This window comes from Amblyomma mixtum, chromosome 8, assembly GCF_055824585.1.
Source record: "Amblyomma mixtum isolate Tamu chromosome 8, ASM5582458v1, whole genome shotgun sequence".
In the NCBI taxonomy this organism is placed as follows: domain Eukaryota; kingdom Metazoa; phylum Arthropoda; class Arachnida; order Ixodida; family Ixodidae; genus Amblyomma; species Amblyomma mixtum.
The window spans coordinates 147,285,155-147,312,540 of record NC_143019.1 but is presented as its reverse complement, the minus strand read 5'-3'; the positions used below and the strand labels follow the sequence as shown (position 1 = coordinate 147,312,540).

Genomic DNA, 27,386 nt, shown 5'->3' with positions numbered 1-27,386 from the left:
AAAGGCCCATTAACAGGGCCACGGCTACCATTTGTTTTTGCTTTTCTTGTAATTTTTTTCATCTGTAGTACCCTATTTACTCACATAATGATCGCACTCGCGTAATGATTGCACCTCCAAATTTTGTTCTCAAAATTCAATTTTTTTTATTCCCCGCGTAATGATCGCACCCTGAACTTGCCGCTGCAATTAGTCGACGATGTCGAGTCTAGCCGATGATGATCGTACTTGCTATCTGTCTGACAGATGGCACGTGCAGATGACCGTCTTGCTCTGTCAGCATTGCAGCGGCAGACGCCTGTTGGCGGGAGTCTAAATGCAGTTATGCTTAATCGCGGATACCAAACTTATCTGCGGTAATCTCGAATCACGGTTCACCATTGTCGCAAGGCTCGTCACTGTTCTGGGTTGCGGTGCAACGAAGTGACGCGGTGATCCGGTTAAGTAATCCCTGGGATACGGGAACGTCAAAAATGAATCCGCCTTGAGGATCGCTGGCCTGTACAGAGTTGCTGGTAGGAGCAATAACTGCAATACAAGCTTGTTTTACGTTCGCAGCCGCGTAGCAGCTGCCGCCGTTGCAGTGCGAGTGACCCGATCTGCTTGCATGCCAGCTCCGCTGCGGAGGCAGCGCTGAAATCGATCGTATATATTTCTTTTACTACGAAACAATTAGGTTGTCAGTAAGGCAGCATTATAAGTAGAACATTCATTATAGCACTGGTCAGTTCAAAAGCGCCGTCCACTGTGGCTTCGATACGAAACAAGTTAGGCCTAGCGACGACTAGGGAGTACAGAGCGCCGTCGTCCGCCGCGCTCGCGGGCGGCATCATTGTGGTAAGCTCGCGGAATCTGGTGCTGCGAGCGTTCCGAATTTGTCGCCTACTTTAACGATGCGGCAGGGACCGGACATTTTTCGGGGTAGCGGCGGTAAAATGTGTAACTTGAGCGCCGCGGGACGTTGCTGTTACGCTGTTGCTGCGCCATCGGACGAGATCGAAGGCTGCATAAAAGCGCCGTGGCGCAGCACTATACACACTGCCTATTTTGATGCGTTGCTCTTGGAACGTGATTTAATGCGAAGAAAGTAAGTTCTTGAAGCGGGCCAGCTCGTGCGCTCTTCGCACTCTTATCTTATCGGTTATTGACGTAAGCCGAGTTCGCCGAGCTCGGTTCGCGATAACCGCGTTTGGCGGCGTCGCGGGTAGCGCGCCCGAGTTACCCGAGTGACAAGGGTAGTCTGGCCTGCAACTTGTTTGCGTTTTCAGGGCTCAAAAATTTTTTGTTAAAAATTTGCCCCGCGTAATGATCGCACCCCTAAATTTGCGTCAATTTTTTGAAAAAAAAAGTGCGATCATTATGCGAGTAAATACAGTAATTTGCGATTGTTTTGAGAGGTGTCAGTGCCACAGGACCGTGTGACTATCAGGTCGAGTAGGCATTGTGGTACTGCTGCCGAGTTTTTTAGACTTTGTTGAGAATTTGCTACACACCTCATAGGAGTGTGTGTGTTACATGTGCTTGAATATACAGTTGAACCTGGATGTAACGAACCTCCATATAGCGAATTCCTCGATATAGCGATGTTGTTTAATTCCCTGATGCCACCACCATTGAAGCATGGGTGTTTGATACCTGAGTGTACTAAAGGTGTTGCGACAGCGGACCTTGACATAACGAACTCTATCAGTTAGTTAGTGCTGAGTTACACGAAATCTGGCAGAAACACGTGAAAGTTTCGTGATGATGAAGCGCAAACTGACATGAGAGGAATGGGAACGATCGCAACAAGCGACCGCAGTTGAGACAACCCATTGTGCTCCAGCGCCGTCGGTGCGTATCTATTGCTTTCGCTTTTGGAATGCCACGCCGTGTGGCACTACCATGCATTCACGCTCAAAAGCAGCGAAAAATGGTAGCACGTAGCAAAAAACGAAACGGAATGAGCGGTGCACGCCGTCATGTGCTTGCTGGCGTGGTTCTGGTGTCGAGACTCTGGAGCGGGGACACTGCAATCGAAACTTTTGAGAATAAGACCGGACTGAATGGGAGATTATGTGATTCTAGCCATAGGAAAACATTTTAAACAGGGCTACTGCATCTGGGGTGAGCTACCTGTGCATGCACAGGTGGAGCGCACATTGTGCAGTCCTTGATTTGATACAGTAGCCGACCGATATTTCGGACTCCAATAGTTTGGACTAGCGCGATATTTTGAACTTCGCTGAGGAGCTGTCACGCCCCTCATAGGAACGTGTACATTTTCACAACCGATATTTCGGACTTTGCGGAGTCTAAAAGTTCGCATGTTCGGACTGAAATAAACGCCAACAATATTGTGGTGATCGTTTCTCAACCTAAAGTTTGTTAATTTGGCCTAGTATAGATGCGAGCGGGCATTGCTGTCATTACCAACCTGTTTGCCACCACCGTGAAAGGTGCCATCTTGGACTTAAATGGAGTCAGCTTAGTGGGCACAATCGGACTGGCTTGGATAGGCTTGCCTATTTGTTCTCCATCGTTGCCATCGAGATGGCCTACAATGGCCGCGGCTTGTACGACGCACCCCACGGTGCAGGGCAGCAAATGCAGCAGACGGGGGAAGGGGGGACTACTGCATTCGGAGGTGCTCGCTTCCGCTCGCATCTTCCCGTGGGTTACCTCTCGGCCTTCGCGAATGTCGTTGCCCCATGCAAACTGACTGTGCTTGCTTCGCGAAGTGAGTGCATTCATTCGCGGCATGACCGCGGCCACTTCGCACTGTCTGGTACCATGATGTGATAGGGTGATAGGGATGAGGAAAGCACGGCTATGACTCAGATAGAGTCTAATATTATTGCTTGCAGGCAGAACATGGGGAGCGGCGATTTTCGCGATATTGAAAGGCAGTTTTTCGCAGAAAAGTTTATTTTTTTAAGTGCACGGATTTTTCGGACTGTTCGATTATTCGGACCATTTTTCGGGTCCCGCCGAGTCCGGAAAATTGGTCGGTGACTGTAATTGCAAATATATTCGGTCGAATAAAAAGTGTTCCATATTCGATTCGATCTGAATGTTTCGTATTCGAAATTTGGAGGTATTCATCTCGAGTGAGTAACATTTCTGGAACTCTTGCTTCATGTGGCTGTGGTTTGGCGTATCGCAACCAGAGTCCTGACTGTGCGCTCCCGTGCGTGTGCCAGTGGATGCTTGCGGCAGCAGAGACGAGGATGCACACCGGCCAAATTCCTGTGGCTGCACTATCTGTGATGCACGCATCAGCACCAGAACCGGCGGTGTGCATCAAAAGAGATTTAGCATAGTGAGATTCACTTCCACGCACACAGCTAGTGTCCTGGAGGCTGGCCTGCACCGTGTGGTGTCCTCAGGGCCATCTGTGCGAAAATGGATCTCGCCATGCTAAATCCCTCTAATCAGAGACGCCTCTGACAAGTCTCAGCTAAGTGCAGCTACCGCAGCCGCTCTTCCCCATGTAAATTCGCTAAACAAGCGTGATGGCGCGAGCACGAAGGGGAGCTAGCACGAGACATACCAAGATGAGCGCCCCTTTCTGACACGGGTGGCGCTGGTCTTGGGTGCGTACGCCAAGCAGGTGCCATGAGTCGCCACTCTGTAGCAACGGCTGCAGAACAACGCAGTCGCAATAAAGAGCAGCAGTTGGAGGCCCCACATGTAGGTCTCACATATACTGTGCTATACGGCAGTATTGTGCGTTTTTATCGTGAAGACTTTCAGAAATTTTCTTGCCTCAACAGCTAGCTCGTTTGCGATGAAACTGCACACAGAGCTTGCATAGTGTGGTAAATTTTGTATCGTAGCAAGTTTTACAACGGTACGTACTTACTTCACTGTGCATGATGCGAAAACGCAATAATCTGTGTAGAGATCGGCGAACCAAAACCCACAAACGCCGTTTTTTCGGTGAAGGGCGGCAGTGATGCCATCTCTTTCCTGCGGTGGTGGAAAGCATCACGACAAGGCGCCGGGGCGAGTGTTGCAAGAAGCACGAGCCCTTTGAATGTGCCGTTCCGGCATTTGTGTCTGTTTCAACTGAAGCGCTTCCAACATTTTCGGCTGAGTGGAAAAAAATATCAGAACAACTGATTTAACGAGGCTTTACCTTTCATAAGATATTGTTTGCAACGCTCGCCTCGGCGCCTTGTCGTCACGCTTTCTACTGCAGAAAACAGATGGCACCACTGCCTCCCTTCAGCGAAAAAATGACGTTTCCGGGCTTTGATTCGCTGATTTCTACATAGACGATTGCGTTTTCGCATCATGCACGGTGAACTAAGTAAGTACCGTTGTAAAACTTGCTACAATACAAAAGTTACCACAGTATGCAAGCTCTGTGTGCAGTTTCACCACAAACGAGCCAGCAGTTGAGGCGGGAAAATTTTTGAAAGTCTTCACGATAAAAACGCACAATACTGTATATATATTATATATATAGGATGTCCCTGCTAAATGTAACCACGCTTGTAAAAAAGACGAAGTGCCCTAGCCCAGTGAGACCAACTGAGGGTTGTTTACAGTCGCCTGTCCAAGTCTGCAGTAGCTTTTCACTCTACAAATGTAATTAATTAGCAGAGACTAATTGGACTAATTGTTACCTTCATTTAAGAAATTGTCAGTGCAGGAGTTGTAGATCTCAGAAAAATAATCGGTTGCCATGTTTGCAACCAAGTACCACTGCTCCAACTCTTTTATTTGCCTTAATAGAAAGCCCTGCTAAATACTAAAAGAACCATGTGATGGGGAAGCAGTTTCAGCACTCCCAAACGACCGGTCATGCAACGACATCCACTTATGTTTGCAGCGCTGTCCCGAACAGGGTTCGGCGTTTTGAGGTGGTGGCGAGATATGCGCCAGGAACTGCTTATGCGTCATGGAAAGTTAATGGGTGCTGATTTTCAAGGAAGTGAAGCATGGTTCGCATGGAGCACTTTTTCACGCGAAACCTCGCCTCACGTGATAGGCGTGTGGTAGTGCCGCCGAACTTGCACCATTGTGCGCTGAAGAAGCGCTCGCCCATGATAGTGGATGTTTGGCGGTAGGGTCGCTTGCGTTTCACGCGCGGGGCTCACAAAAAGCTCCATGCCGCCAGACTTAAATTGTGAATGTGAACGAATAGAATATTATTTCATTCATCCATTGCGAAGACACCAGGGAGGAAAATGGGCTATAAAAATTAGGATGGAAGAAAAAACATTGAAAGGGCACCATGTAATATGGCAACATACAATAAAAATTTCAGGAGGAATTTCGTCTGCGGTAATTCAGGATCGCTGCTGTCTCCAGAGAATATAACAATAAAGTGTGAGAACGTGTTATGAAGGTCGGTCGTTGTTTTACGTGCGCACATCGAAAAATTTTTGACATGCGCCTCTGCTCAGTTTTTGCATATTACAAAATGTGCTCAATCTAGTCTCCTTCTGAAGCGATGCATAACTGGCACTGCTTCAACTTGTCTGCCGCTGTGCTTCTGACGAGATCATCAGGAATTTCGCTGCAAACATGGGCAATTTTCGCTCTCAGTGCATCTGGTGTGGTTGTCTCTGTTCGATATACCCGATCCTTCACGTATCCCCACAAAAGAGTGGGGTCATGTGCCGCCATTGCTTTTGGAAGACGCCACCCAGCCTGCTTGGAGCTGCAGTAGTGCTGTGGAGAGGTGCACCATCATGCTGGAACCATGCCTGATGCTTCAGGGGAAGGCACAAATTATCGACTGGACCCTTCAAGATCTCATCTATGTAGCACTGCCCGTTAATGAAATAAAGATTTAACTGTGCGAAAGGGTTAGGACACCAGGGAGACACATTCACGACACTTAGAAGCGCAGACTGACAACTTTACTTTTCAGGAACACGCAAGCCATATTGAAGCGCTCTCTGTGACAAGCCGGTACATTGCACAAGATAATTTCGAGATTGTAGCGTCTTCGAATTCGACACAAAAAACATGAAAAACACAATTGAAGCTATCACTGGGCCGGCCCTCCCTATCAAACAAGTGAAAAATGCTCAGCAATGCACACATTTATTTCAGAAATGAACCAACTAGCTCAGCAAATCCTTTTGCCCGTTAAGTGTGTTGTCGCAGAAGATGGGACCAATAATTCTGACTTTGCAAATTCCGCACCAGACACTAGAGGACCACTGATGCTGGTGCTGCGGTCGGACCAGCCAGTGCGGGTTCTCTCCGCTTCAGTAATGGGCATTGTGGAGGAGATTGACTTGGGCATTTCTGGATGGATGGAAAAACTTTATTTTCGTCAGAGAGCATGTGTGGACGATTCCGTGTTAGATGGCCATCAACCCATGGCTGACGGCGACCTGGGTGGCCCACTCCACGGCCCTGGTCTGGACGACCGGGTCTGAGCTGGCCAGCACGGCCTCCCACTGCGCGAGGGAAGGATCACGCATAATGTCTGCCGGTGGCGGTGCTATGCTACAGCTCCATAATATGTGCTCATAGGTTGCCAATTCGTGACACCATTTGCACTCCGGCTGAATGTCCGGGTAGATTTTGCTCAACACGTATGGGTTGAAGAAACATCTAGTCTGCAATCGTCGCCAGACGCATTCCTGCGCCTTCACCAATTGCTTGTCCGGGGGTGGGTAAATCCTCCGCTCAAGTCTGAAATGGTTAGTAATGTCATGAAAGGATACCAGCTCATTTCTCGTGGACCTTCCCGGGACGTCCGGCTCACCTACTCAGCTGACGAAACCTCGAGCATTCATGTGAGCCGTCTCGTTCCCAGGGTTCCCAGAGTGTGCAGGTACCCAGACAATTTCCGCCTCCGTAGTCCCTCGCCCCGTGGCCCGATTCAGCAATCGCACCTCTGTGACAGATATTCTGCCCCTCGCCAAATTTCGGATGGCTGTTTTTGAATCGCTGAAGGTCAGGTGAGCATTACTACTAGTTATAGCTAGTGCTATCGCCGCTTCCTCTGCAGTTTCTGGGGAGCGGGTTTTGACTGATCCAGAGGCGGTCAAGCGTCCCCGCCCGTCCACCACCGCAATTGCAAAGCATCCTTGTCCTTATACTCGGCGACATCTACATACACTGCCCCGTTGTACTTCCCGTACTTAGCATGTAAAGCTTTGGCTCTTGCCTTCCTGCGGTCCACGTGATGTATTGGATGCATGTTCTTGGGCAAAGGTTTTATGTACAAGCCCTTGTGCATTTCCCGCCTCATCTGAATGTTCGTGTCACCGGCTGGAACGTCAACTCCAATGCCGATCCTTTCCAATATGTCCCTTCCTGCTTTTGTTTTTGAAAGCCTACCGAGCTGCATCACCAAGTGCGCCTCCCGTAGTTCTAATAGGGTGTTGTGCACCCCTAATCCCAGCAGCCTTTCGGCAGACGCATTGTGAGGCAACCCAAGGGCCGCTTATACGCCTGCCTAATCACAGCCTCCACCTTGCCTTTTTTTGTCGCATCCAACTTCAAATAAGGTGTCGCATACACTATTCTACTGAGCACAAACGCCTGCACTAGCTTACATAAGTCCTTTTCCTTAACACCTCTCTTAAACGATTGGCGATTCTCCTGATTAGCCGCACGGTAGCATTGACCGTATCTTTAAGCCTTTGCAAGCACTCGCTATTCTTCCTGTTAGTCTGCAGATGCATACCCAGGATCCTGATCGTTTGGACCTTCGTTTGGACCCACTTTCACCTTCAGAGGTGAAGGGGGGGGGGAGTACCGATCGCTGGGCGTTTCTGGAAAAGCTGGCCTCATCAGTCCAGAGCACGGCGTTCAGGAAGCACGGCTCATCATCACAATTTATCAGAATCCAGTTGCTGAAGGCTTTGGAAATCGTTCACTTCTTGGTGGAGTTGAAGATGGTGCGGGTGAAGCTCTGCCTTCTTCATGATTCTCCAGGCAGGTGACCATTGCGTCGGCACTTGCAGGGTTCGCAGCCCAAGATGTCCGTCTCCAGTTGTGGCCTCGTTCTCTTGGGAGCCCCTGTCTGCGTCTGGTGGGTCTTCATTATTGTGGATGGCCTCCCTACACACACCCAAGACGGGTGGTGCACTGTCGAGGCCTTCCTCCTCCTCCAGCAGGGCATCCTTCTCGCCGTGCGGAGCAGCAGTGAAGAGCAGCCGTTCTGTCCAGGCGTTCTTTTGGCGCTGACATTCTTATTGGAGGCGAACTCCCGTACTGCATCACTATCGTGCGCACTGAGCAAGCAACAGTGATGTCAGTGCGTCGCACTTCAATGTGACGTGACGGCGTAAACTTGTCATTCCTATTAGATATGTGCTCCACTCTTGGAATGTAGCTCAAGCTGTGAAGGCTAGAAAAAAAAAGACAACTCACCCTTGACTAAGTGTTGCTCGTAGAACACTTTCATCGCCAAGGAAAATTCCATTGTCATGTTCCAATGGAGTGCATATTGCAACCACTCAGAACGACGAGGGACGAAAGCACAGGACAAAATGCGGAACTTCAACTAAGGTTTACTTCAAGGAAAACCGCCTCTATACAGGATTCGTAACCACGCCTGATAGACAGCAGACACCATCACATTATACAGGCACATGGGTGCCCGTGGCAGAAGTTACCATCTAGATAGTTTAATTCTTCCTTGGATAAGAATTCTGAAGTGGTGCTTATGCAGCGGTCATTTTATTTTTTTATGCAGTAGGCTTCAAAAATTTCCCTGCTGAGCTGGGTCGTCAATTTTTTCAAGACAATTGTGTCGCAGAACCTGGTCGTATAGTTACGACAATGGCGACAATGCTTTGCCAGTTCACAGCCCCTGCCAATGATCTAATGGCTGCATGGTGCTCCTGAAGCCTAACGTTCAGGCAACGTTCCGTTTGCCCCGTGCAACAATTTTCACGCGTGAGGGGTATTTGGTACAGCACCCCTGTTATGCAGGGAACGAACCCTGCCTACGTGCTTAGTGTGGCACTCATTCTTTTTTCCGTGTCCCTGCACCATGTTGCTCATTCCCGAATCCGAGTCTCGGTGAACCACCAACTAGCCCGCCTTCGCCTGTGTCATGTCCCATTCACTTGTGTTTGCACTTTACTTGCGGGAGTTGCTGGTGTATATCTCGCAACCATCGCAAAACGCCAAACCCCGCTCGGGACAGCATTGCAGAGATAAGCGGATGTTGTTGCTTGTCGGGAACGCTGCAACTGCTTCTGTATCACGTGGCTCTTTTTGTATCTTGTGGGCTTTCTTTGAAGGCAAATAAAAGAAGCTGTACCAGTGGTACTTGTTTGCAGACACGGCAACCTGTTATTTTTCTATGGGATCTACAATTCCCACATTGGCACTTTCTTCCTGAAGGCAATAATTAAAGAGTTAGCTAATTAGTATCTGCTAATTAATTACTTTTGCTTAATAAAAAAACACTGCAGACTAGGACACGCAACTGCCAACCACCCTCAGCTGGTCTCCCGGGGCTAGGGCACTTTGTCTTTTTTAAAAGCTTGGTTACATTTAGCTGGGACACCCTACATCCCGCCAGTAACGAGGAAGGAAGTGAAGAAAGCCTTGGGAGCAATGCAGAAGGGGGAAAGCAGATCTGTTGAAGGACAGAGAGGAGACTGTGTGAGGAAAACTAGCCGCCCTGTATACGCAATGCCTTGTGACCTCGAGAGTACCAGAAGCTTGGAAGAACGCTAACATTATCTTAATTCATAAGAAAGGAGACGTCAAGGACTTGAAGAATTACAGACCGATCAGCTTATTGTCCGTTGCCTACAAGGTATTCACTAAGGTAATCGCTAATAGGGTCAGGACAACCTTGGACTTTAGTCAACCAAATGATCAGGCAGGCTTTCGTAACGGATACTCGACAATGGACCATATTCACGTTATCATTCAGGTGATAGAAAAATGCGCAGAATATAAAAAATGCCTGCACAGGCTGTTTCACCTAAGGCTTTATGCGGTTTTAAAAAAAATAAGCTTTTTTATTTATTTATTTATTTAATTACCCTCAGGGCCGTTAGGCGTTACAGAGGGGAGTGGGGATAACATGCAAGTACAAAAAACAAAACAGCAGCTAGAAAAATTGAATATAGTTACAGCACACACTGGTATAAAATCAATAACAGAATTAACAAAAGGCAGCATTTCACAAAACAAAACACAAAAGAAAACAGCAGCTAATAAATTAACAAAGTTACAGACACATACTTATATAAAATTAATAACAGCGTTACGAAATGCAGCAGTATCAGTAATTACAGCAATATTGTGGGGAAGGTGATTCCAGCTGACACAAGTTCTGGGTATGAATGGATCGTGAAAACATCTTGTACGACAAGGAGGGATCCAAACTTTGTGACGGTGATCAATGCGTGCTGAAATATAGGGTGGTCTTTTTAATAACTTCTCTTTAAGATAAGGATTATGATAAATTTTGTGAAAAGTACATAATGAAGCTATTGACCTGCGATGGGAAAGAAGCTGTAGGGAAAGGTTAGCTTTCATGGCAGTTACACTACTAGTACGATGATAGTTAGAAAGTATGAAGCAACAACCGCGGTTTTTAATTGATTCTAAGTCAGAAATGAGAGATTCGACCCCAGGGTTCCGCACCGATAAGCATATTCCAATTTAGAGCGGACCAATGTTTTGTAAAGTAATAGTTTTAATGAACTCGGTGCACATGAAAAATTTCTGCGAAGGTAACCAAGCATGCGATTGACGTTATTTGTAATGTAGTCAACATGAGCTTTCCAAGACAGGTTAGAAGAGACGTGAACACCCAGATATTTGTAAGACCAGATATGATATTGACTTAGAAGAGAAGCGCGCCTTTTTCGGCACAGCATTGTGAGCGGTGTAGTTCATCAGAATACAGCAAAGGCATGCTAACTAGCAGGTTATTAGCTGGTTACCTATATTGAAAAGTAAACTTTTTAGCTATTGCATTTAGGCTAATGCGGTGAGTTGGGCATGTTGGCACATATATTTCAGAAAAAGCAGTGCAAAAAACACGTGGACAAAGATGATGCGACAAGGACGGACACTGTGCTTGCAGCAGCTTTTATTGTGAACGTATTCACTCTTATAAACATTCTCTACAGCCGCGGCTATTGTTCTCGTATGCACACATAGGTCAGCTCTTTTTGGGAAAGGGGGACAGAGGTGGTGCTGACACGGCCCGGAGTGGGTGAGAGAGCAAACGCGGGTTAATGGCATCCTAGTCTAAATCAAGAGGGAAAAGTGGGCTTGGGCAGGGCATGTAATGCGAAGGCAAGACGACCGCTGGTCCTCAAGGGAGTGGATTCCAAGGGAAGGCAAGTGCAGCAAGGGGGCGGCAGAAAGTTAGGTGGGCGGATGAGACTAAGAAGTTTGCGGGGATACAGAGGCCGCGGCTGGCGAGGGACAGGGTCAGTTGGAGAGACATGGGAGAGGCTCATCAGTGGGTGTAGTCAGGTTGATGATGATGATGATGACCCCACAGATATGTCGGCACCACATGTAAGTTGGTTCCCTCAGTTTCCGAGGGCCATTTTTGCAGATAGTCGACACAGCTTCAGTGAGTGTGACAAAGCTTCAGCGTGTTCTCTCCTTTTGTTTCATGTAATCGCTGTGGTTTTTCTGTTGTGTTATTTAACCTTTTTTTTGTGTGCCCGAAATATTCCCAGATGTGTCAAATATTTTCATTTCATTTCATTTATTTCGTCCTTAAAGGCCCGAGGGCATTACATAAGGAGGGGGTTACAAATGTTTTGTGTGAACGCACTCATGATGAAAACATAGACAATAAAAGAAACACTGCAACTGCAAACACTAGAAATAAAGATAAAGAGTATCAAGTGGTTATATAAAAAAAAAAACAAGAGAAGCCAAGAAAGCACAGAAAAATACAAGAAAAACTCAGGGAAAATACAGAAAAAAAGTAAAGGCCAACAAATGGTTCACGTGTTCTGAAAATGACTGGTGAGTTTCGCGCGAAATGATTTGCGATCGTTGCATGATACTATGTCGTTGGGCAGGGCATTCCAATGGTTTATTGCGTCAGGAAAAAAGGAACTGTTCATTGCTAAAGTACGACTCTTGATGCTGGCTATGGGGTGGCTGTGGCTGAGGCGACTGGAAGTTCGGATCGGTGGTTTCAGCAGGGGATGTTTTGATATCGGATGGTAGAAAAAGCTGTGTAGTAGGCAAAGGCGTGAGATGATGCGGCGTGATTCAAGTGTGGGGAGGGAGATAGAATGTTTGAGTGCAGTGATGCTACTTTCTTTTGAGTATTCAGAGGTGATAAAACGGGTCACGCGGTTTTGGATGGCCTCAAGTTCGGTGCTAAGGTACGCTTGAGAGGGATGCCAGATCGATGATGCAAATTCAAGTTTGGGACGAAGGGTTTGCTTCGAAATTATTATAAGAAAATGACTGTTCACTTTGAATTGGCACTGAAACAAAAACACCACTCTTCACACATGTCTTACATAAGAGTAGCATACCAGTACCGACCTGCCCAATTTTCCACCCTGGTGAAGACACATGCCTCGACCTGATAAATGGTAGACAGTTTAACTTAATGCCGCAGTTCTGGCAGCTTTGATGAGAGCCCTGAATCTACTGTCTGCCGAGACGGCTACTGCTTTTGCCCATGAGCTTGGCGAAAACCGAGCTTTCTTTGCTGTAGCTATAAAAGAAATTGGTGCCACATCTTGAGCAGACAAACACTTCCCTTGAATTTAGTTGCTTGTTTGTGCCTACTGGGAAAAGAGGGAAAGGCATTGTGATGATATTCTAGTTGACAAGGATTTAAAATATCAGTGGTACCGTTCCGAGTGTCTTGGTAAAAAACGGCCAGCCTCATCGTGGTTGGAAACTGGTGCTTTTCCATGTTTTCCACCCTTTTGTTTTTGGCAGTGTTTATCTATGATTTTCGGCTTATACTCGGCTTATCCATGAGTCGTGACATTGAACAAACCCGAGCCTTTCTGGCAGTCTTTGTGAGTGGAACGTGGTCAGCAGCACGCTGTGCAGGCAGCAGCACCCTGTCCCGGAGGTTGTGCTCATTTTGTGTGAGCACTGCTGCAAGGTAAACTTATTGACATTTGTGAACCATAGCATGGCAGCCGTGTGGGCAGTGTTAGCGGGGGGGGGGGGGGGGGGGGGGGGGGGGGGGGGGCAGCTGATTTTGAACAGGATGGCAACTTCTGTAGCTGTAGTCACATGGGTACAATTGCTTGGAACGCTCAGGACAAACTAAAGTCTACCTGAATTGAGTCATTGCCGTTTGCTCACATAAAAGGGGGTTGCTTGAAGGTGGAGCAATACAAATGCCGACACCACTGGCAATTTTCGCATAGCAGTGATGTCGAGACAAGTCTTTTTTTTAGTGCAGGCCCGTGCCCCAGTGATCACAGAGTCCATTTTGTTTCTGCCATTGTGTTGGAATCAAGCGGCGGGGGAAAAATTGTTCGATTTGAAGTGCAATTTTCTCGGAAGTAAATGTGTATTTTGCTGCCGAACAGTCATCAGCATAGCCGTAATTCTTCCAGGGGGTTTTTGCTAAAAACAAAAAAGTTAAGTCTTCTGCAGTGCTCCTTCAAAGCGCCTGTGGTTCTAACAAGGCTTCACTGGAGAGAAACTGAATTTTGTTGGAAATCATCGATATATATATATATATATACGTGATGACTTTGTGGAACGCATTTCTTTTTTTTTTTTGCCGCAGGCAGCTGTTGTGAATGGTGGGCCGAGTTCCGTGTATGCGTCCAGTGGTGAGGCTGTGGCCAGAGTTGGGCCCCAAGCCAGGGGGGACCAGGCCCCGGTGCCACCAGGGGGATGCCCCTTTGTGATCAGCTCCTCCTACTCGCTGGCTGGCGAGGACGTCTCTGCTGCTGCGGGGGGGGGCAGCTCCTCCTCCTCCTCCTCCTCCGCATCCCCCCCCCGGTGGCCAACAGGGGGGGGACCAAGCGTACGTGGTCGTCACCAAGGACACCTCGGACGTGAAGGTGGCGTACGAAGTGGGGTGGCCGGCCACATCACTGCCTCCTGTGGCGGGTGTCCCCAGCAGGGAGCAGCCCAGCAGCCAGGGACGACCCCTGTCCCTCTGGCTGAGCAGTGGTGGCCAGCTGACCCTGGTGCGGGACCAGCAGGGAGGGGTGGGGGAAGTGGGGCCCAGCTGTGCTTCGGGGGGGGCCCCTGCCAGCAGCAGCAGCTGCAGCATGCGTGCCTTCACAGATGTGTTCGCAGCACTGACGGAGATCTTCAAGTGGCTCCCCACTGCAACCCTGTGCAAGTAAGGGCACTCACTCTCAATTGCGTAGAGGGGATTGCTCCTCCATGCATGGGACGGGCCCCAAAAGAGATTTTCATATTCCTCCTTTTGGTGGGAGTATGTTTATTCAGTATGTTGTTATACTGTATTCCCCGCAAACTTCTTAATCTCATCCGCCCACCTAACTTTCTGCCGCCCCCTGCTACGCTTGCCTTCTCTTGGAATCCACTCCGTCATCATTAAGGACCAGCAGTTATCTTGCCTTAACTTAGGCTGAACCCTCTTTGTTAGCCTCCGCATTCTTATCCCATAGGGGAGTACTGGGAAGATACAAGTGTTGTATACTTTTCTCTTGAGGGATACACTAGAACCTCGCTATAGTAAACTGGGGTATAGTAAAAACTCGGATAAAGTGAAACTGCTCTCCCATTTCATAGACAACTGCACATTTTTTTTTTTTTTTTTCAGTTATATTAAGGACATATAAAAAAAACGGCTGCAGTAAAGAGTGTCTGCCCATGGCGACGTCCCTCCCACGGAATGACAACACGGCTCACGTGAGGCCGACATTCGGAGGCAGATGCATACCAAAAATGGCAAACAGGTGCTCTTTGAGATAGCTTCACCGCTGAACTTGGAAGATGAGTGGAGAATTTGACTCCGTGGGGCCCTGAGGCAAAGCGCGCGGCGCGTTTTGCGATTCCGCGGGAGGCAGAACAGTGCTCGCTAAGATAGTTTCACCACCAAGCTCGCTAGCTGGAGGAGAACCCAACTTTCAGGTCGTCAGGATTGTGAGGCAACAGGCGCGGTGCGCACGGAAAAAAAAAAAAGGATCCTTCTATGGAAGCAGAGAGGAGGAAGTGCGGGTCGCTGAGAAATGGAAAGAGAGTAAAGAAGGTATCAGCTGTATCCTACCGGTGCTCACCTATGGGGCAGAAACGTGGAGGCTAACAAAGAGGGTTCAGCTTAAGTTAAAGGGCAATTACATAGGTTTTAGAAATCGACTAGCTTAAAGAGGTTGAATGTGTGCAACTTGCAGGTAGAGCATGTGAAGTCTTTTTGGGCTGGCGTTTGAAATGGTGACGTAAGCGCCGATTGAAATAGAGGCGGCCATCAAGCTTCTTCGCAGTGCACAGCTCCAAGTGGGGGGCTGCATCATGACGTCATTGAAGGTACCAGTACATTTCCAATGCATAAACGTTTGCTTTCAAGGAAGAAAACCAATGTCGCCAAAGGCAAAGACCTCGCAGCACATTGTTTGGTAGCATCCAACTAGGCACGGCAGGGTGTGGTTGGCAGCAGCAGAAACTAGAAATCTACTGTTTGTAGTAGCTGCCACATGTCTGTTTTTTTTCATGAACCCTAGCAAATATCTTCAGAACAATTCTGGCCTGTGGGGTCCATGATCAATATTTATGCAGTTTTTGGACTAGTTGCAAACAAACTTGCTCTCAGTCGCATTTAAATGTACCCAGACTGCTCCAAAAGTGCTCCAAAATAGCTTACAAATTGCTCCAAAGCTGCTCCAAAATTGGACTTTTGCTGCTCCAAAGCTGCTCCAAAATAAAAGACTTTTGCTGCTCCCATGCCTGCTCCAAAAAGCTGGAGCCTGCTGCCACCCCTGCTATAGGTATCGCATCAGAATTTTCTGCCTTCCTTGCCAGTATTTTTGATTTTGAGACTCGGACGAACTTGTAGCGCCCCTTGGCCGCTACAGGCCATGGCACGCGGCGCCGGACAAGAAGGAGGAAGTTGGGCTTGTCCTGCTCAGTGCGAGCAGAGCAATTAAAGAAAACGGTTCGAACCTCAACGCTGTCAGAGCTGGTTGTTCCTCGCCTTAGCTCCGGCAGATTTGGTGGTCCAGCTTCGAACATGATCCCATCCTCCTACATCCCTGGCCCTTCCTAGCTGCAACGACCTGCCCCCAAACGGTGGCCGCATTCCAGCCTGACAGTCAGCCTGCCGCCATTTTGGCCCCCGCGCCTGGCCCTTGCAGGTTGAGGCGCATTTCCAGCTGCGACGTATCACCAGTCAGGAGACCAAATTCCTCAACCCCGTGCCATCCCTGCCTCCTCATGTCGCTGAGATCGCCAGGCTCAGCTCAACTCTTCGACGCGTTGAAGGCGCCTATCGTTGACCGCAAGTCAGCTTCTCAGTGCAGCAAGCAGCTCCTCAGCGCTACAGAACTGGGGGACAGCCACCCTTTGCAGCTGCTCCGTCGCCTGCTCCAGTTTCTTGGAGACTCCGCTGGTCAGCACAACCCCTTCTGTGTGAGTTGTTCCTGCAGTGTCTTCCCAACACATGGACCCCATCCTCGCAGCTGCGGGTGGTGTTTTATTAGACAGGCGCACTGACCGTGTTGTGGACCACTCACGGCTCCCCAACTTCAGCTCTGGGACCAGTCTGCCTCCAACTACTACCGCAGACTCCCAGCTTGCCAGCATCGAATGTTGACTTGGTCGAATGTTGACTCTTGCCAGGCGGCTCGATGTCCTCACGCCCTTCGTGGCTGCATTTCCGGTCACACCTTCACGTTCTTCAGAGCCTCAACCATCTGACACGCACACCTTGCCCTCGGCTGTGTGCTGGCACCACCGTACCTCCGGCAGCTCCGCTCGCAAATGCACCCACCCGTGCTCCTGGCGCTGCGACCGGCCACGGACGGCGGCCCGCCACCTTCGCGTTCTTTCAAGACCCAACCATCTAACGCACGGTATGACACCTTGCCTTTTATGTTTCGGACAAGATCGCTGGCACTTGCTTCCTGGTCGACACGGGAGCACAGGCCAGTGTCATAGCGGCCTCCTGGGCAGATCGCTGTCACAACAACCAGTCCTCCCCGCTTCAAGTGATCAACAGCTCGCTCATTCACACGTCCGGCCAACCGTCCCTTGCGCTTGACCTGGGATTGCGCCGCATGTTTCGCTGGATCTTCATTATCGCTGATGTCTCGCAAGCTGTTCTCTGCGCAGACTTCCTCAGCTTCTTCAACCTCTTCATCAATGGCGGCAATGGGGCTTTGTGCTGTTGTCCCTGTTTTGCCATATTTCTCGCTGATTTTCCCAACCTGACAAAGCTACACACCAGAGAGTCACCAGTGAAGCACTCGATCACCCACCACATTGTGACTTTGGGGCCTCCGGTGTTTGCCAGCCCTCACTGCTTGTCTGGAGAACGCCTCGCTGTTGCTTGCCGTGAGTTCCAACACATGCTTGAACTGGGCATCGCCACTTCACATGGTGCCAAAGAAAGATCCGGGCGACCGTGTGGAGATTAGCACGCCTTCAGTGCTCTCACTTTACCAGACCACTGTGCACTTCCTCACACACGGGACTTCGTATCCAATCTGGCTGAGTGCACGATCTTCTCTGAAATTCCCGTGGAGCCATTACCACACCGTTCGGTCTCTTGGAGTATGTTGCGGGTGCTATTTGGCTTGCACAACGCCACACAGACTTTTCAGCGAACTATCAGTGAGGTTACGCGAGACCTCGACTTCGTGTTCGCTTACATCGATGATTTCCTCGTCGCAAGTCCATCCCGGTCTGAGCATGAAGCTCATCTGCGCGCCCTCTTCCACCGACTTGATGAATGTGGGCTCATCATCAACCCGAACAAGTGACTCTTTGGCACAGCTACCATAGAGTTACTAGGCCACCTTGTCACTCCACAAGGCATTCGGCCTCTCGACAGCAAAGTCAAAGCCAAAGCGACAGCAAAGTCAAAGCCAAAGCCAATCAAGCCAATCTAGATTTTCTAGCCCCCGCTCAGAGAATTCTTGGGCCTCCTGAACTTTCATTGCCGCTTTCTCCTGAAGTGCGCCTCTTTCCTGAAGCTTCTGACCGATCTTTTGGCTACTAAAAAAGATTCTGCTGCGCCACTTGAGTGCACTGAAGACGCTGCAGCGGCATTTTCTGCTGCCCAGACGGCGCTCGCAGACGCCACTTTGCTCATACACCCAGTTCGTGACGCTCCACTGTGCCTTGTCAGCATTGCCATTGGCGCAGTTCTCGAGCAGCGCATCTCTAGTTGGCAGCCTCTCAGCTTTTTCTTCCAAAAGCTGCATCCACCTGAGACTGCTCGCTGTGTACCTCGCTGTGTCACGCCCACTTCGTGGAGGGCTGGGACTTTCACGTCATCACGTTTGCCTTCCAAAGGAACCACAGCACCTGCACTGCATGCAAGATCTTCCAACTGTGTTTCATCTCCGAGTTTGCAGTGGATCTCCATCACGTCCATGACCCAGAGAATGCTGCTGCTGATGCGCTTTCCCGTGTTAGTCCAAATCACCGCTGGACATGGAGGAGCCAGCGGCTGCACAGCGCAACGATCCAGAGCTGCTTCGTCTGTGCTCCTCATTCACGTCCCTGTCCTTCGCCGAATGTCCACTGCCTCCCAATTCCTCCCAGTTCATTACATGCGAGACATCCACTGGCATCTCACGCTCCTACGTACTTTGGCTTTCCGCACCATTTTTGATAAACTGCACCGCACTAGGCAGACGCACTAGACGCAGAAGCTGATCACATCTCGTTTCCTTTAGCCAAGCCTCAATGCCGACATCCGCCACTGGACACAAACCTGCCTTCACTGCCAGCGCGCCAAAGTTCACCAGCATACCGTCACGCCTGCCTCTCCTTTTCGGCCAGCTGACGCACGGTTTTCTGACATTCAGGTAGACATTGCTGGCCCGCTCCCATTATCATGTGCAGCCTCTTATCTACTCACATGTGTGGATCGTTTCACTCGCGTTGCCCATTGCTGACAGTGCAGTCGAGCCCGTTGCTTTGGCCTTCATGGCTGGCTGGGTCTCTCGCTTCAGCTGCCCGTCTGTCGTCACCACTGACTGCGGCCGCCAGTTTCAGTTGGCCCCGTTTACTGCCCTTGCCAATATTTTGGGCATCCACCACATCCGTATGACTGCCTACCACCCTTTGGCTTTGTGGAACGTCTGCATCGACAACTGAAGGCTGCCCTTACCACCACCTTCCCCTCGTCCTCTGGGGCATTCGCTCGGCACTGAAGGCTGACCTCGGAAGCTCTTCTGCTGAGCTTGTCTACGGTGTTCCCCTGTGTCTCCCTCGTTAATCCATGGTGCCTCCACCTACATCCGGGACCTACGCAACACATTTCGCCACATTACTCCTGTCACCCCTGCTCAGGGCTGGATTGAGAAAAATGGAGGCCCTGGGCTAATGCGCATGTTGGCTCCCTTTCCCTCTACTGACCCCCCTTCCCCCTGCTTCACTACTGGAATTTATCCCATGTTTCACTGTAATTCCATCAAATTAAAGAAAAAGAACGAAGTGTGATCAATGGGATTCATGCAACAGTAACGCATTAGCAACAGTTTTACAGCGCACAAAACACAACAAGACTCTAGGGACGCGCTACACATGTCCGTCTGTGGCCGAGCACCTAACGCCAAGGAAGAGCCACGTGGGCCGACCGGCAGCTTGCGGAGCTGTATTGCAGCGCGCGCCGCCTCTTCTCCTCTTCCAATGACGCCGCACACGAGCCGACTGACGGGTTTTCGTTGTTAGCATTAGAACAATGCTGACAACGAAAACCCGTCAGTCGGCTCGTGTGCGGCGTCATTGGAAGAGGAGAAGAGGCGGCGCGCGCTGCAATACAGCTCCGCAAGCTGCCGGTCGGCCTAATGCTAACGCATTAAAGAAAAGAGCTAGCTTCCTACAGTTGAGCTGAGTATTCAGGCGGTGACTGGGAAATAGAAACACTCGTTAATTAGTGCCCCAAGAGAGTATTATTAAAAGATATTAAAATTAATTTGATTACACGATGAACGTTTACTACTGCCCTCGTGGGCACTTCTGAATAGCAGAATTTAAATTCTGGTTCAGTTATCATGCTCAGCGCTGAGCCGAGTACTTGGTTTCAAACCCAGCCACACGGTGGCCGCGTTTTGATGGAGGCGAAATGCAAAAAGGTGCCTGCTTGCTGTGCGATTTCAGAGCACGCTAAAGATCTGTGGTTGAAAGTATTCCCGAGCCCTCCACAACAGCTGCTGCTCTTTATTCACACCTTCCTCCCTCCCCTCAACACGCGGTTGAGGTGTCCACCTAGAAGTGTGCTAGGCAGTTACTGCGCCTTTTATTTCCTCAAAAATTAAAATTAAAAAAAAAAAATCACCCGCCGCGGTGGCTCAGTGGTTACGGCGCTCGGCTGCTGACCCGAAAGACGCGGGATCGATCCCGGCCGCGGCGGCTGAATTTCTTGAAGGCGAAATTCTAGAGGCCCGTGTGCTGTGCATTGTCAGTGCACGTTAAAGAACCCCAGGTGGTCGAAATTTTCGGAGCCCTTCACTACGGCGTCCCTCATAGCCTCAGTCGCTTTGGGACTGAGGCTAAACCCCAATAAACCAACAAACCAACCAAAAATTAAAGTTCACCTGGCTCTACAAAACCAATCCCAAGAAAAAAAGAACGGCCACGGCAGTTGCATTTCACTGGAGGTGAAATGCTAGGAGGCCCGTGCACTATGCGATATCAGTGCACTTTAAAGAACCCAAGGTGGTCGAAATCATCCGGAGCCTTCCACTATGGCGTCCCGCATAGCCAGACTTGATTTCGGACCCTAAACATAAAGCGATAAACCAGTGTTTCGCTTTCCTAGTGGCCGCTGGAGCACAAACTGTCCAAGAAGCGAGCACAGCCTGATTTGTTTTTCAGTTTGGCAAAGCTAAAGAAGAAAACCCGGTGTTGAATAAAACAATTCTCACGACAAAATGTCGTATCTGTGCGAAATTCGAACTCGAACAATCGACTCGTGTAGCTAAGCGAAGCATTCTACTGCGCGTGTTTATTTTCTCAACAGTCTGTATATGATACTCTCAGAAGTAGACGCCGCTTCAAATTCCGCTGCGTATTTTGGTTTCGTTTTTGCCTACCCTGCTCTAATCATACTTGTGACACTAAAGCGTTGCATTTCCTTACATTTGTAAGCCATGCAGAGGGCGCAAAGCAAGTGTTTTTTAAACCTAGCACCGCACTGCATATTAGCGAGGCGGGAGTCCTGCCTCGCCGCTCTTAAAAATGGATGTTATGCCGACGCCAGGACTCTCAAACTTACTACACCTTCAACACTACACCTTCAGACGCCACTGGACGGGGGGGAATCACAGAAAACCACGAAAACCTTTGCGCAGTCCGTAAGCAAACGCATATATCGCTTCGTAAGAAAGGGGGCCCCGTTGGGGTGGTGGGGGATTCCTGTTTTTGCAGCTCGACAAGCTCTCCCCAACTGATCCGGCTAAACGAAGTTACATAAGGTGGGGTCTCTCGTTCTGGTTTTCTCGCTTCATACGTGTCGCTAAAAGTTCCATTGACCGCGGTTCCGTACACTAAGCAAGTTAGAATAAATGGGCCCCTTCTCCTGCTGTCGGAGGTGAGGCCCTGGGCTGCAGCCCCCTTAGAGCACCCCTTAATCCAGCGCTGCCCCTGCTGCCTGCCGCCCTCAGTCCATGTTCGTCAGCCAGGACCTGGCCTTCTGCGCCCATGTCTTCATCCGCATGACCACGTCCATCCACCCCTCACGCCGGCCTTCGGTGGACCGCTCCGCGTCCTCCACCGTGCGCAGAAGACCTTCACGTTAGACGCCAACGGCCGTGAAGATGTCGTGGCTGCTGACCGCCTCAAACCAGCCCATGTGGCGCCCCTCGCAGGCCATGGCACCGGACAAGGAGGAGGAAGTTGGGCTAGGCCGCCGCAGTTTGAACCTCCACGCTGTCAGAGCTGGTTCTTCCTTGCCTTAGCTCCTTCCAGTTGTTTGCTTTCTTTTGGGCAATTGCCTTAGGCAGATTTGGGCTTTGCATCGGGGCACAGGTGCTCATTCAGGTACACGGGTGTTGTGTGAGAAAAACCGGTGCCGTTTGCAGACTTTTTCCTTGTAGACTATGAAAGCTTGTCCCATACTCCGCATCAGACAAACTTGGCAATGCTCTTCTTCGTAATGTCCTTTGTTGGTACACGATGTACTTTGTCTATGTCTGTGGTTTCAATGTCCATTCCAATTTGTTCGCCTATTTTCTGGACGAGGTCTGCCTATGACTCGTGCTTGCTCTCCGAGATACCTTTAATTTCGACGTTGGAGAATCTGGTGCGTTGCTTTAGTTGTTTCTGTGTGTGGGTTTGTGCCAGTTCTTTGTCTAGATTTAGGGTTGCATGCTCCTTCTTTCATCACCTGTTGTGCTTCGAAGGTGTCATTCATGAAGGTCACACTTTGTGCTCCAATTCGTCTGCTTCCTTTCTAAGGTCAGCATTCTGTTCATTTACAGGCAGGACTTTCACGGTGCTGCGTGGTTTGTCACCCATTTGATAGCAGCGAGTGATCAGGGGTGTAGAGAGTTCTCTAAATAAGAACAAGCAAACACTACGCGCTTGCAAAGAACTGCAGAGGCAGTTTTGTCGTGCTTGATGCACTCACTCCTGGATCGCTCGATGTTATGATGCTTTCCTGGCGCCAGTGTGTAGCTGAAGGCCGGGCTGTCGCTGCACTATGCAGACGCCTAGTCTGGGTCTGACGCAGGAGATTTAGCTGTAAGTACGGCAGGCTGCCCCGAAAGCAGCAGCATCTGTTAGAAGCGTGTGTCGTCCTCCAGTGGATGCGCTGGAGCATCCGTACAGTCTCGACGGCAGCAGCAAAGAGGAAGCGCTGAAGCAGTTGTGCCTTGCTCGCTGGTACCTGCAGAAATAAAATAAATATTGCTGCGTTTCAAACCCACCGCAGTGCAGAGAGACTTCACAGGAGCACTAGGCTATTGCCTCAGCCATTTTTACTGCCACCCTGGCAGGCCTCCAGTGTGACACACACTGGCTGCTGCCTGCTGCTCTCACTTTGCCCGCACATCAAAATTCCGGGAGGCATCGAGGGAGCCAGGCAGTGAGGAGGATCAAAATTTTTGTATGGGCTAGTCGGTGGTTCATCTTTCAGGAAGGTAACAGCAGCGCAAAGCGCCAGTCCTGTTGGTTGTGTGTCTCTTTTGTCCCCGTCTTTTTGCGCTGCTCTTACCTTCCTTAAAGTGAGGAGGAGTCGATCCTGCACAGCCCCCACAACACTGCTCTCTGGACAGAGGTTCCGACGAACATCTGCTCTTGGGCAGACTGAACAGTCCATGAGCACTAAAAGACCACAGGGAACCCTCCACTGTAGGCAAAAATCGTATAGTACAGGGCGTCATCATCTCGGTGCCCTTTTTGACAGTCTGTCTAAGAATGTCCCAAAAAACACGGCATCACGACAAAGCAGTGTTCAGTAGTTGGTGGCTGCTGACACAAGTGACAGTTCACAGACCATGGCACAAATGTCCCTTTCAGTTTTTGAGAAAACCACAGCGAGGAAATGGAATGTGTCGATGACATCTTTAAGAAAACCCCGCAAAAGCCCTTCACTCCTATGACCAGTGGGCGCGAACAGAATAGGTGAATGAGCCCTATTTAACACAGCTAGGAGGAAGGCTGTTTTAAAACGAGACAGCTTGAAACAAGCTGATCAACAAGCAAGACCAGAGGGAGAAACAAATGCTCTCGGCACACCGGCCCCCAGTGAGAGCGCCACACAGCGAAAATTCTATGCATTTTTATCCTTGCAACACCTGCATGGCATAGATAAGCTTGGAAACCAAGAAGATGCTGCGTGTGCACATAGAGTCAGCTCCCTGCCCTGGCCTTACTAATGAGGTCTGAGGCCCATGATACTGATGCAAAGGGACCCCTGTAATCTTCAGAGTCCCACCTGATGCTGCCAGAAAAGCTTGGCTTTATACCCCAGTGACTTACCCAGAACACCTTTGGTTTATCAAGGTTAAGAGATGCGCCCTAACTACCACAAAACTGCTCGGTTACATGCGAAGCCTCGAGCACATGCTTTTTATCAGGAGAGATAAAGGCAACACCATCAGCATAAGCCAAAATTTTTATTTCACGTTGCGATAGTGAGAAGCCACGAATTCCTGTGTTCTTGATGGTACTGTGACATGGGGCTCAGGATATAAAGCCAACAACAGAGGCAATAGCGGGCAGCCCTGTCGAACAGCTTTTTTAAGTGGAATAGGTTTGGTGAACTTTTGATTAATAGTCAGTGGCATGATCAGCTGCTGCAATAGCCTAGATTCTTAACTTTAGCCTATGAGGGATGATTGGCCCCAGCCAATCATGCCCCAAGTTAGACTGCAACAGACTTGGCATTACACGTTGTCGTCTTCATCAACTTTCATCTGGGCACAGAAGCCACGAAAAGAAAGAAAATGCGCATAACTGGTGGTGGTGGTATTATTGGCGGAGGAGCCCTTGTAGTTGAAATTTCAGAGGTCCTGGTCGGGGGTGGTGACCTTCTCTGCACTAGGCCTGGTTGGAGACCATGCCTCAGGGAACATCTCCCAAGACAAGGGTTCATATTCCTGTCTCGGAGATAGCAAGATACTCCTGAGTTGAGCCGTGGCTTGACCTTGAACAGCCGTAAGGTCTGTCTCACCGACATGGGCCGTCCTGAATCAGCTCTCGAGTGGAGGTCGCTACCAGAATTTGTCCCAGGGGTGGCCAGCTGGGCCACCATGGTGTGGACCGACCTCCGCTAAGTGCTAGTCAGGCCTGAACTGAGCAGGCATTGTCATCCTGCTCGACCTGCTCAGATTCATGCAGGGGCGCTGAAGGGCAGGTTCGGTTGGAGAAGGGGGGGAACCACCTGGACAGGAATGCCAGACTGCACCGCATTCGTCCTGGCCTACCCGGCCTCGGGGTGTGGAGGGAGACTTCTTCCTGTGAGGAGGTGCCTGCTTGACCTTGTCTGGGGTGCTCAGCTTTATCAGCACTTGCAGCACCCACAGACGTGTGTTGTGCAGCCTCAGTGGGGGCAGCTAAGTCTTTTAAGCATGAAATGCTCCCGTTGTCACCAGTGTGGTGACGTCACGCCGAGACCGAGAGCCATCATCCGGGCACTGAATTCCACTCATCCGGGCACTGTACGAGATTTAACGAGACTCTCTAAGAGAGAGGGCCGCTTAGAGCAAGAGGGGAGCTCCAGGGCGAGAAGGGCTTTGGGCGGAAAAACTGCTTCCGCGCCGTCCCCAAGAATGGCGTCACGGTCCCACACTCACGCATGTAAAACACCGGCCGCTGGACCTTCAGCTCATGACGTTTGCCCCGTCTGGCAGGCAGATGTATACACGCTCGCGGAGTATTCGAACGCGCTGCATGTATACATCGTTGTCAGGCCTTCATCTCGTCGTGTCCGCGTACGCTTCTGCATCGTCCTGCATTTCAATGCCGCCACCGTCACAGCTGCTTAAGCCGAGCAATGGAGGCTGACAGAAACCGGATACAGCTGACGAGGCAGGGCGGAAGAGATTCCCCAGACACTCACAGGAAACGGTTGCGTCCACATGGACCAGTGCACAGTGTATGTGGTGTGGTGAACACTAGACCCATTTCAAGTGAAAAATCCAGGCGCTAATTTTTTTCACAATGAACGTATACCAACTAGCTCAGCTTTCTGCCCTGTTGCAACCCATTTCAAGATTTTGACTGGTACCATCTACAACCAATGTGTTATGCCCGCAACCATTTCATGCTTACTCTACTCTCGGTTACGGGAGAGGCACCTTCGTCTTCTCAAAGGTGATGACTGCGGTGCCGCCCAGCTGTCACAGTTAGTCACCCATTACAGGTAGATAGATTGATGTTGTCAGGGCAGGGGAAGTGCTCAGTTAATTTGCTCTATTTTTATATATTTCTGAATTTTTTCATCTTTTTGTAACTTTTACTTCTATTCTGGTTCCTATGCAATCTAACATATCTCTGACTGTTTTGTGCAATTTTCCAATCGGCACCACTCGTCTTCTTGCTGGTGTCTACTGCTTGTGTGTTCCATTTGCTGCTTTCACTGTCCCCAAGACACTTTGACATCTGGATGTCTCCTGTGTGCTGCACATCTCTCGTACCTACTTCCAAGGAGAGCATGGCAGCCACGTAGGGGTGGTGGTTTTATGTGGATATTTTCAGGATTCCTACAATGCAAATTTTACGGTGGTCTAAAATTTGCCGCAGTGCTCTTTTGTGCTGATGCACCACCAATCATTTTTATAGAAGACATGCTTGTCTCAAGAGCATGACTGCAGCAGCTACTCACCTACAACTGTGCTCACTTTCAGGACGGCCCAGGTCAGCCGCGCTTGGAGAAAACTGTCTGCCATGTCCGACTCGGTGAGTCTGTGCATGTTACTACCACCTTATGCAGCTGAACCTCATAACATGAACACAGTGGAAATAATAGTGCTATGTAGCCCAAATTCAGAGCATAAAGTTTCATAATCAGATTTTATGGATTTATAAAGATTCATGGTGTAACATTTAAATAGGGCAGTGTTCAGTCAGTTAAGAGCTGGCAATTCCTTTAGAGAGCTGTGAGAAGCACTTGCCAGCATTTTAGAATAGCAGGTGCATCTAATGTGCGAGTAACAGTGACACTGGTTTTCCTGTTATGGGATGCAGAGATTAGACAACAGTTTGTGCTTTCCCGTAAAAGTTTTGTCTTTGGGACTTTGCTGTAAGTACAGAAGGCAATAGTAATATAATTTTCCAGCACATTTTAGATGGTTTGGACGTGCAGTCCTTCTTGACGGGATGCCATCTTTGCAAGCAGCAACTAGAGTTCGCTTAGGTGACAGCATGCTGACACTGTGTGCTGGAGCAGTGGTAAGCTTTCACATGCAGAAAATGTGCCATGCCATCTGTGCTTTTTTTCAGCTAGTGGAGTCAAAATTTTGTGCGCAATAAAGGGTGTAGGGTATGGAAATCCGGTTTGAAGTTTATTTCCTGAAATACTAGAAGAATACATGCATACACTGATTGATCATACAGAAAAAGGTCCGAGAACGTTGTTGCGGGTTAGTTGGTTCATTTCATTGAAAGGTAGGACTGCACTAAAGAGACGGGGACAGTAGTCATAGGAACAAAAACGACACCATGTTTTTATTCCTATGCTTGTCTTTTTCACGCAGTCCTACCTTTTAATGAGAAAGAGGTCCCACAGCAATATGCTGTAACGGGATCTCTTAGAATAAAATGGATAAACTGCCATATAAACGCATGTAAGCTGCAGCCTTGTAAGGGCCACGCTCTGTTTTTCCGAAGGGAATATATAAAAAAAAAAAGAT

General features: G+C 49.4%; 1 protein-coding gene across 2 annotated transcripts in view; it reads left to right on the top strand.

Annotated features, from left to right (window-relative positions):
• The window catches only part of LOC149334730 (uncharacterized), a 115,032-nt gene that overhangs the window by 74,857 nt on the left and 12,789 nt on the right, over positions 1 to 27,386 (top strand). For both annotated transcript variants that reach the window (XM_089555342.1, XM_089555341.1), the window contains exons 13-14: positions 13,673 to 14,239; positions 26,382 to 26,433. In XM_089555342.1, coding sequence (XP_089411468.1) covers positions 13,673 to 14,239; positions 26,382 to 26,433 — 619 coding nt within the window. The remainder of the gene's footprint in view (positions 1 to 13,672; positions 14,240 to 26,381; positions 26,434 to 27,386) is intronic.